The 11703-nt window shown below is 37.2% G+C and overlaps 1 protein-coding gene across 1 annotated transcript in view; it reads left to right on the top strand.

The window, feature by feature from the left end:
* The window catches only part of WSCD2 (WSC domain containing 2), a 133676-nt gene extending 122270 nt beyond the window's left edge, over nucleotides 1-11406 (top strand). Inside the window, exon 9 of the mRNA XM_074269830.1 lies at nucleotides 11336-11406. Coding sequence (XP_074125931.1) covers nucleotides 11336-11406 — 71 coding nt within the window. The remainder of the gene's footprint in view (nucleotides 1-11335) is intronic.
* The last annotated feature ends 297 nt before the right edge of the window (nucleotides 11407-11703 follow it).

The following is an 11703-nucleotide window of genomic DNA, read 5'->3' as shown; positions in this document are numbered from 1 at the left end:
TAGTGAGTACCCAGCTTGGAAATCTTAAACTAAAGGTTCGATGACCAATTTTTAGAAATTTGGTTCAAGAGATTCATGTTTAAGTTGTTCCTGCTCAGTTATTTAATCATGTCTGACTCTTCATGACTCTATTTGGTGTTTTTCTTGGCAGAGATCCTGGGGGGATTTGCCATTGCTTTCTCCAGGTCATTTTACAGAAGAGGAAACTGAGGCAGAGTAAAATGAGCTTTCTTTTGTCCTTGGGACAAATATCCCTTGGGACATTTATAGCATTTCAATGTCAAAAGGTGTTTTAGTGTTTGCACTATTGTCTTTCTACCCAGGTTATTTATACCTTCAGAATCCAATTCTTACCGTGCAACAAGAAATTTGGTTTTACACACATATATTGTATCTAGATTATACTGTAACACATTTAATATGTATGGGATTGCCTGTCATCTAGGGGAGGGAGTAGGGGGAGGGAAGGGATAATTTGGGAAAATGAATACAAGGGATAAGGTTGTAAAAAATAATTACTCATGCATATATACTGTCAAAAAATTATAATTATAAAATTAATAAAAAAGGTCTTTTAGGAGATTGTCCAACTTCCTTATCATAAAGAGAAAGGTCCAGTGAGGGGGCCACAGTCATATAGCTTTTTGAAGATGGTCTCTGATTTTTGGGTCCTCTTGGGAGAAAGGAAGAAGGCAGCATTTTGAAAGAGCCATGTGATCATGGCTAAGTCTTCTCCTCTCACCTAGTTTCCTAAAAGACCTTTTGACACTGAAATGCTATAAAATCCCAAGGGATATTTGTTCCAAGGACAAAAGAAAGCTCGTGGAATTGGGGACTGTCAGCATCTGCGTTCCTTTATAGCCAGCACCACCCAATTTAGCACTTAATTATACACCGACACCGTCTGGTTTAGCACTGTAATGGTTTCCTGTGTGCTAGTCTCAGTTTCCTGATAAGAATGGGGGCAGAGACCAGATTTTCAGCTTATTCTCTTCCCTGCAATGTGCCTGGCAAAGAGTTTAGAACCATCAGGAGACTGACTAACCAGTCGTCTCCCATTAAAGGTAATGACTATGACAGCTAGGGGGTGCCATGCTGCACAGAGCAGAGCCTCAGTCCAGCCTCAGACTTACTAGCTGTGTGAATCTGGCCAAGTCAGCCTCAGTTTCTTCAACTATAAAATGAGGATAATAATAGCAGTCACTCCCCAGAATTGTGATGTCCAGTCTTGGGTCTCCAATTACTTAGTAGACACCTTGAACTGGAACACAGCCTGTAGCCATGTTAGCCTTGGCTTGTCCCAAACAGAACTCATTTCTCGTCCTTCTTCTTGACTTCCCTGTCACTGTTGAAGGTACCAGCATTATCTCAAGCTCACAACCTGGGTGTCATCCTAGAATCAGCATTCTCGTCCACCCCTCACATCTAATCTCTGGTCAAGTCCTGCAGATTTAACCTTGTAACTTCTCTCAAACTCATCTACTTCTCTCCTAGTGAAGATCCTCATCACCTCCCACCTGGACTGTTAAAATAGCTGCTGGTTGATCTCCCTGCTTCTAGCCTCTCTCCACTCTAGCTCATCTTCCATTCAGCCATCAGCGTAATTTTCCTAAAGCTCAAGACTGACCACGTCAGCCCCACCCTATCCCTATTCAATAAACTCCAGTAGCTCCCTGGTCTCTCCAAAATTAATTCTAAAATCCTACTTGGCTTTTATAAATCTTTCTTACATTTTATGCCTTACTGCTTCCAATGACCCGCTGACAGATCTTGCAGTTGCCGGCATATTATACTTCATTTCCTGATCCAGGTATTTGCATTCACTGTCCCTCCTGCCTGGAATGTTCATCCTCCTCCCCTCTGCCTTACCGATTCCCTAGTTTCCTTCAAGTCTCAGTCAAATCCCACCTACTACAAGAAGCTTTCCCAGTCATCTCTATCTTTCTTTCTTCCCTCCTTCCTCATGAGACTACCATTTATTTATATTGTTTATCTGGAGTAGTTGAAATGTTATTCTCTCCCCATTAGACTTTGAGCTCCTTAAGGAAAGGGACCTGATCTGTGCTTTTCTTTGTCCTTAGTACAGTGACTAGAACATAGTAAGGACCTAACAAATGCTTGTTGACAAAGTGGTTGACTTTCAAGATGGCTAACAATCCATATCGAATAGAATGAATAGTCATCACTCCGTTTGTTAATAGGATGTAATCTCTTTGATTCAAAACTGACTTGTTCCTTGCAAGGGGAATGAGAGGTTGGTATCTCTATTGGACTTAGATTCTGGAAAGTCTTATAATGTCAAAGATAAGATTTTACTTCAAAGAATGTAGGAATATAGGTCTAGAATACAGCAGATCTAGACTAAATCTCAATCTAGATAGGCAAAGAAGGATTTATGTGGCTACGAACCTATCCTCATTTTATAGATGAACAAACTGAGGGCTATAAAGTAGAAGTGACTTGTTTAAGAATTTCAGAACAAGGGGCAGCTAGTTGGTGTACTGGATAGAGCATCAGCCCTGAATTCAGGAGGACTTGAGTTCAAATCTAACCTTAGACACTTAATACTTCCTGGGTAGGTAACCCTGGGCAAGTCACTTAACCCCAATTGCCTCAGAAAAACAAACAAACAAAAAAAAAAACAAAACAAAAAAACAACAACAAAGAATTCCAAAATGAGTGCTTTTTCCCCCAACCCCTCAATGTGCAGCTAAGACCACTTAGATCCTAATATTTAACCTGACAAGCAAAAGTACTAACAATGCTTGACTTGCCTTAAGGTTTACCAAGCAAATGTCTATGATCACTAGGGATTGTCAGAACACTCCTGTGAGGGGTTTTCCCCTTCCCTCATTATATGTAAGAGGAAAATGAGGTTGAGAGAGATTCAAAGACTCACCAGTCTTTACACAATGAGTAAAAATGTCACTGGCCTAGATGGATTTATAAGTAAATTCTACCAAACATTAAAAGAACAATTAATTCCAATACTATGTGAACTACTTGGGAAAATAGTGAAAGAAGGAGAGAAGAAGTCCTATCAAATTTCTTTTATGACACAAATATGGTGCTGATATTTAATCCACCCAAGGTCAAAACAGAGAAAGATAATCGTAGACCAATTTTCCTAATGAATATTGATGCAAAAATCTTAAATAAAATATTATTAAAGAGATTACAGCAAATTATCACCCATGACCAAATAGGATTTATACCAGGAACACAGGACTTATTCAATATTAGGAAAACTATTAGTATAATTGACTATGTCAGTAACCAAATTAACAGAAATCATATGATTTTCTCAATAGATGCAGAAAAGGCATTCAACAAAATCCAAGACCCATTCCTATTGAAAACACTAGAGAATCTAGGAATAAATGGAGTTTTCCTTAAAATGATCTATCTAAAACTATCAGTAAGCATCATATGTAATGGGGATAACTATTCCCAAAAAGATCAGGGGTGAAACAAGTTTGTCCACAATCACCATCATTATTCAATATTGTATTAAAATGTTAGCTTTAGCAATATGAAAAGAAAAAGAAATTAAAGGAATTAGAGTAGGTTGTGAGAAAACCAAATTATCACTCTTTGCAGATGATATGGTATGTTTGGAGAATTCTAGAGAATCAGCTAAAGAAAACTTCTAGAAACAATGAACAACTTTAACAAAGTTACAGGATACAAAATAAATCCACATAAATTATCAGCATTTCTATATGTCACCCACAAAGTCCAGCAACAAGAGATACAAAGAGAAATTCCATTTAAAATAATTGTATATGATCCAAATATTTGGAAGTCTATCTGCCAAGATAGTCAGGAACTAATTACATAACACTGTCTACACAAGTAAAGTCAGACCTAAACAATTGGAAGAATATCAAGTGCTCATGGGTAGGCTGAGCTGATATAAGAAAAATGACAATTCTACCTAAATTAATCTACTTATTCAGTGCCATATCAATCAAACTGCCAAGAAACCACTTTACAGAGCTAGAAAAAAATAATAACAAGTTCATCTGGAAGATCAAAAGGTCAAAAATTTCATGTAATTATGGAAAAATGCAAATGAAAGTGGCTTAGTGGTAACCCACTTAAAATTATGTTATAAAGCAGCGGTAACCAAAGCCATTTGGTATTGGGTAAGAAATAGAGTAGGTAATCAATGGCATAGGTTAGGTTCGCAAGACACAATAGTCAATGACTATAGTAATCTAGTGTTTAATAAACCTGAAGACCCCAGCTTCTGGAATAATAACTCACTATTTTACAAAAATTGATGGGAAAATTGGAAAATATTGTGGCAGAAAGTAGGCATTGACCAACACCTAGCACCCTTTTCCAAGATAAGGTTGAAATGTGTGCATGATTTAGACATAAAGAGTGATACTATAAGCAAATTGGAAGAGCGAAGGATTGTCTATCTCTCAGATTTGTGGAGAAGGAAGAAATTTATGACCAAAGAAGAACTAGATTACAGTATGAAAAGTAAAATGAATAAATTTGACTATGTTAAATTAAAAGGGGTTTATGCAAACAAAAACAATACAGACAAAATTAAAAGGGAAGAAGAAAACGGGAAAAAATTTTTTTTATATCCAAGGGTTCTGATAAAGGTTTCATTTCTAAAATATATTAAGAATTGATTCAAATTTATAAGAATACAAACCATCTCCCAACTGATAAATGGTCAAAGGATATGAACAGTTTTCAGATGAAGAAACTAAAACTATTTCCAATCATATGAAAAAATTCTCTAAATCACTATTGATGAGAGAAATTCAAATTAAGACAATTCTGAGGTACCACTATGTACCTCTTACATTGGCTAAGATGACATGAAAAGATAATGATAAATATTGAAGGAAATGTGGGAAAACTGGGACATTAATACATTGTTGGTGGAGTTGTGAACTGATCCAACCATTCTGGAGAGCAATATGGAACTATTCTCAAAGGACTATCAAATTGTGCATATTCTCTGATCTAGAAGTCTCACTACTGGGACTGTATCCTAAAGAAATCATAATAAAGGAGAAAGGACCCACATGTGCAAAACTATTTGTAGCAACCCTTTTTTTAGTGGCAATGAACTTGAAACTGAGTAGATGCCCATCAGTTGGAGAATGGCTGAATAAGTTATGATATATGAATGTTATGGAATATTATAGTTCTATAAGAAATGAGCAACAGGATCATTTCAGAAAGACCTGGGTAGATTTACATGAATTTAGCCTTAGCTAAGTAAAGTGAGTAGAACCAAAAAAACATTGTCTAGAGAAACAATGAGATTATGTGATGATTAATTCTAATAGATGTGGCTCTTTTCAACAATGAGGTGATTCAAGCTAATTCCAATAGACTTTTGATGGAGAGAGCCATCAGAATCCATAAAGAGAACTGTCTGGACTAAATGCAGATCACAACATAGTTTTTTTTGTTTTGCTCTTTTTGTTGTTGTTTGCTTGCTTTTTTCTCATTTTTTTTCTTTTTGGTCTGACTTTTCTTGTGATACATAATAAATATATATTCATAAGAATTGTACATGTTTAACATATATTGGATTGCTTGCTATCTAAGGGAGACGGTGGGCAAAGGGAGGGAGAAAAATTTAGAAAACAGAAGTTTTACAAGGCTGAATGTTGAAACTATTTTTGCATGTATTTTTAAAATAAAAAGTTATTATTTAAAAAAAAAGTCACTAGCCTGATTAGAACTCAAGGCTCTCTTAACTCTCAATATGTCAGCACACACTGCCTCTCCTCTTAATTATAGCTTAAAGCTACTTCCCATTTCTACCTCCCTCCTTCCCTCTTTCCCTCCCTCCTCTTCTCTTTCTCTCCCTTCCTCCTCTGTCTCTTTTCTCTTTCTCTCATTCTTCCTCTTTCACTGTTTCTTTCTGTCTTTTTCTATCTTTCTGTTCTCCTCTTCTGCTTCTTTGTCTCTCTCTCCCTTTTTTTTGTTCTCTCTTTCTCTTTCCTTTCTACCTCTCTGCCTCTCTCTGTGTCTCTCCTTCCCCCTCAGTTTCCTTCTCTCTTCATTGTGGATCTGGGAGCAAGAGGTTTTTCTATTTTCTTCTCTTCCTTTCCTGTCCTTATGATGCAAAAGCAAAAAGCCCTGTACTTTCTTTATTCCTGGAAGATACTTTGCCTTGTGTACTTCTCCCTGGTGTCTGAATTTGGGATGATAGGTATGACATACTAATCCATTGTCATTCTTATTTCCAGATTTGTGTGCCTTATTTTTATATTTACTGTTAAAGACCAATTTGCAAGAATAATTCAGCAGAATAAACTTTTTGAGGACAGGAATGGGTTTGGGTTTTTGTCTCCTTGGTATCTAGGACAGTGTCTGGTACTTATTGTTGTCATTGTTGTTGAGTTGTTTAGTTAAGTTCAACTCCTCATGAACCTGTGGACCATAGCACACCAGGCTCTTTTATCCTCCATTATCACTTGAAGTCTCTCCAAGTTCACAATCGCTGTTTATTTATCTCAGCCTCTGTTGTTCCCTTCTCCTTTTGTCTTCAATCTTTCATAACATCAGGGCCTTTTTCAATGATTTCCAACTTCTCATTATGAGGCCAAAGTATTTAAGTTTAAGTATTTAATTTTCTAGTGAATAGTCTAAATTAATTTCTTTAAGTATTGATTGATTTTATTTTCTCATTGTCTAAAGGACTCTCAAAATTTTTCTTCAGTAGCATAATTCAAAAGTTTCAGTTAGGCAGCTTTCAGCTTTCCTTATAGTCCAACTTTCACAATCATACATTGCTACTTGAAAAACCATAACTTTGACTGTACACACATTTGGTGGCAATTTTGTGTCTTTACTTTTTTAATGTGCTGTCCAGATTTGCCATAGCTTTCCTTCCAAGAAGCAAGTATCTTTTAATATCATGACTGCAGTTACCATCAACAGGGCTCATTGAGCCTAAGAATATAAAAGAACATTTTTCCATTTCTTTTCCTGTTATTTGCCAATAAGTGATGGGACCAGATGCTAAGATGTTAGGGTTTTTTATGTTAATCTTCAAACCAGTTTTTACATTTTTTCTTTCACCCTTATCAGGAGTCTCCATAATTACTTTTCTACCATCAGAGTGGCATTGACTACATATCTGAGATTCTTGCTATTTCTCTTGGTAATTTTAATTCTAGCCTTTGAATCATCTGGGCTGGCATTTTGCATGATGTACTCTGCATCTAAGTTAAATAAAAAATCAGGTTACAGTATACTGTCTTGCTATTCTCCTTTTCCAATCTTGAACCAATCAATTGTTCCATACTCTATTATAGCTGTTACTTCTTGACCCACATACAAGTTCTTCAGGAGACAAGTAAGATGACCTGATCCTCCCATCTCTTTGAAAATTTGCCGATTTTGTTATGACCTACATAGTCAAGGTTTTCATGTAATCAGTGAAACAGAAATAGATTTTTTTCTGGAAGTCCTTTGCTTTTTCTATAATTCGGGAAATATTGGCAATTTGATTTTTAGTTCCTTTACCTCTTCAAAAACCAGCCTACTCTTCTAGTAATTATTAGGTCACATGTTGTTGAAGCCTAGCTTATGGGATATTAAGCATAACCTTGCCAGTGTATGAAATGAGAACAATTGTTCAGTAAGCTGAACCTTCTTTGGCATTGCCCTTCCTTTGAATGGGGACATAAACTGATCTTTTCCAATCTAGTGGCCACTGTCAAGCTGTCCAAATTTGCTGGTACATTGAGTGCAGCACTTTAACAGCATCATCTTTTACTAATTTAAATAGCTCAGCTGGAATTCCATTATCTCCACCAGCTTTATCATTAGCAATACTTCCTGAGGCCCTCATGACTTCATTAACCAAGATCTCAGGCCCTATATGAGTAACCACACAATTATGATTGTGGCTATCAGTAGTATTAAAGATTTTCCTTGTGTAATTCTTTATAGATGTCTTTTATCATGCCATTTTTCACATGAAACATGCCTTTGATGTCTAATTTTCTTGAAGAGATCTTTTGTCTTTCCCATTCTGTTATTTTCCTTCATTTCTTTGCATTGCTCTTCTTTTGCTTTTTTTTTTTAAATTGAAGCCTTTTATTTTCAAAACATATGCAAAGATAATTCTTAGCCACTGAATCTTGTAAAACCTTGTGTTCCAATTCCCCCCCCCCTCTCCCATACCCTTTCCCCTGGATGGCAAGTAATCCAAAATATGTTAAACATGGTAAAAAAAAATATATATGTAAATCCAATATAGGCAGCCATATTTGTACAATTATCTTGCTGCATAAGAAAAATCAGATCAAAAAGGAAAAAATGGGAAAGAAAATAAAATTGAAGCAATCAGCAACAAAAGAAGTAAAAATTTTGTATTGATCTTTAAGGTATCTCTCCTTGGTGTTTTCTAAAATTATCCTTTCATCTGGGTGTATCATTCTCTTTTTCCTTTACCTTTTACTTTCCTTATTTCTGTAGATATTTGTAAAATCTCATCAGAAAGCCATTTTGCTTTCTTGCTTTTTTATTCCTTTGGAATGTTTCTTATTGCTTCCTCCTGTATGTTATTACAAATCCCTGTCCATAGTTCTTCAGGTACTCTATGTACCAGATCTAATCCCTTAAGCCTATTCTTGACTTTCACTTCATATTCATAAGGAATATTATTAGGTCATACCTATGTGGTTTGATGATTTCCCCTTCTTACTTCTATTTAAGTCTGAATTTTGCAGTCAGAAAGCCACAGATAGCTCCATGGTTTGTTTTAACTGACTGAAAAGAGTTTCTCTAATTTTGACTGCAACATATACAGTCTATTTTATCGATCTGGTAATGTCCATGGGTAGAGTCATTTTTGGAGTTGTTGGGAAAAAACTGTTTTAAAGTGAATTAACTTTTTTCCCCCCCTGAGGCTGGGGTTAAGTGACTTGCCCAGGGTCACACAGCTAGGAAGTGTTAAGTGTCTGAGACCAGATTTGAACTCAGGTCCTCCTGAATTCAGGGCTGGTGCTCTATCCACTGCGCCACCTAGCTGCCCCAACTAGTGAATTATCTTAACAAAATCTATTAGCCTCTGTCTTGCTTCATTTTGTCCTCCAAGGCCCAACTAGTGCATTATTCTAGTTATCTTTTTATTTCCTCCTTTAGCATTCCAATCCTCTATGATCAATGGGACATATTTTTGATGTTATTTCTAGAAAATGTTATACGTCTTCATAGAATTGATCATTTTTTCCTTCTTTGGCATGAGTGGTTGGAGCACAGACTTGTATTACTGTGATGTTAGATGGTTTGCCTTGGATTTGAACAAGTATCATTGCATCATTCTGGCACATTGTGAGGGTTTAACAAATACTTGTTGAGTTGATTTTGATCAATTTGTGTATTTGTACTGAGAGAAAGTATTCCCTGATATGTGGGCTAGATAATGGTATAATTTAACTGGTATTGGTTAAAAGGCTGGTCTTAACAAATACCTATCAAAGATTCAATGACAAGTTGGAAGGAGATCTCCAGTGGCGTGCCCCAGAGATCTGGGCTTGACCCTGCATCTTTTAACATTTTTCTTGATGACCCATGTTATTCAATCATTTCAGTCATTCCTGACTCTTTGTGATCTCATTTAGGGTTTTCTTGGCAGATATTGGAATGGTTTGCCATTTCCTTTTCTAACTCATTTTTCAGATGAGGAAACTGAGACAAACTGGATTAAGTGACTTGCTCAGGGTCACCCAACTAGTAAGTGTCTGAGGTCAGATTTGAACTCAGGAAGATGAGGCTTTCTAACATCAATCCCAGCAGTCTATCCACTGTGCCACCTAGCTGTCCCTCAATGACCATATTACAGCATAAAAACAACATTATGACCAAACTTATAGAGGCATAAATCTGAGAAGGATGGGCAACCCAATGGATGACCAGATGGGATCCAAAAAGATCACAACAGGCTGGATCTAATAAGATAACACTCAGGAGTTATAAAAGCAAATCACTCTTGAATTGAAAAAAATTATTTTCACAAGCACAAGAGAGAGGAGGCATAGTTATATAGAAATTTCTCTGTAAAAGATCTGGGGGTCTATGTGAACTTCAAACTCTGTATGAGGCAGCAGTGATATGGGGTAGCCAAGGGAGCCGATGGACTGCATTAAGAGGAGTAAGAATAAGGGGGTGAAAGTATCCCTATTCTTTGCTGTAGACAGATGACATTTAGGGTAATGTACTTAGCTCTGGATGACAATATTTATGAAAGACCTTGATTAAACTGGCAAATGTCTAGAAAAGAAAGACTAAGATGCAGGAGGACCTTAAATCTGAATCATATGAGTAATCCACTAAAAGAACTGGGTTATATTAACCTACTAAAGAGAAGACTTGGGGGAGAAAACAACGTGACACCTGTGTTCAAGTGTATGAAGGGTTGTCATCTAGAAGACTTGTTCAATTTGGCAAAACCAGAAAAGACAGACCAAGAGTCCAGTTGAAGCAGGATGTTAAGAAAGGCTTCAGAATGCTGAAAACTGTCAAAAAGGGGAAGAGACTGCCCCACACTGGAAGTCAACGAGCAGAAGTTGGAAGAGTCTTTTGGGGTGTGATACAATGAGAACAGCTTCTCCTACATCAGCTATATGAAATAAACTGCTATTTGAGTTGTCTCTAGATCAAATTCGGGGATCCAGTGTGACCTAGAGGGAGCTCCTTCTAATTTTCCTTATCAAGGAAGGGTCATTGGTGGCCTAGGTCCCAATTGCCTGGATTTCTGAGAACCTGGCTAGATTACTGTAGTCCTGCCCAGAGAAGACCCTGTTTTTCAGGGGTTTGCAGTCTAATAGAGGTAATGACATGCAAACAACTATTTAGCAACAAGTTATAGACTGAACAAACGGAAGACAATCAATAAAGGAAAGGCACTAAGACTAAAAAGAACTGAGCAATGCTTCTTGTAGAATGTGGGATGTTAGTTGAGATTCGAGAGAAGTCATGAAGGAGAGGTGATGAGGGAAAACATTCCAGACATGGAAGACAACTAGTATAAATGCCTGGAAACTTAAGGGATGTTGTATTTGAGGAATAGACAGAAGGTAAGTGGTGCTGAATTCCCGGGCATGTGAGATAAATGAGATAAAAGAAAAATCAGAAGGGCATGAAGGAACCTAATTGTAATGGGTTTTCTAAAAGCCAAAGGGAGAGTAGACCATAGAAATTACTGGGGAGTCATTGGAATCAAACCTGATAATCAGGGGTCCTTTTGTCTGTCACCTTGGGATGATAAAGTGGTAGCTAGTAGCAGTCTTTGTAGAGCTGTGACTAATCAAGGATAATTAATAATTGGCACTTCTAGGCTCCTCTTTGGATGAGTGCCTGAGAAGGATCTTCTACTTCACTGGCCCCTACAAGGAGAAGGCCGTGTGAGGTCATGTAAAAAGTCCTAGACTTTGGGTCAGGAATCTTGTGCCTACTACTTATCTCTAGCCCTATGGATAAATGTCTTCCTCTTCCTAGATCAGTGGTCCTCAAACTTTTTAAATAGGGGGCCAGTTCATTGTCCCTCAGACTGTTGGAGGGCTGGACTAGAGTAAAAACAAAAGCTCACACTCTGTCTCCGCCCCTCAGCCCATTTGCCATAACCCGGCAGGATGCATAAACGTCCTCAGCGGGCCGCATCTGACCTGCGGGCTATAGTTTGAGAACCCCTGTCCTAGATCTTAG

The sequence above is a fragment of the Sminthopsis crassicaudata genome, chromosome 1 (assembly GCF_048593235.1).
Source record: "Sminthopsis crassicaudata isolate SCR6 chromosome 1, ASM4859323v1, whole genome shotgun sequence".
In the NCBI taxonomy this organism is placed as follows: Eukaryota; Metazoa; Chordata; class Mammalia; order Dasyuromorphia; family Dasyuridae; genus Sminthopsis; species Sminthopsis crassicaudata.
The sequence above is the reverse complement of the archived record's forward strand: the minus strand, read 5'-3'. Positions and strand labels throughout refer to the sequence as shown.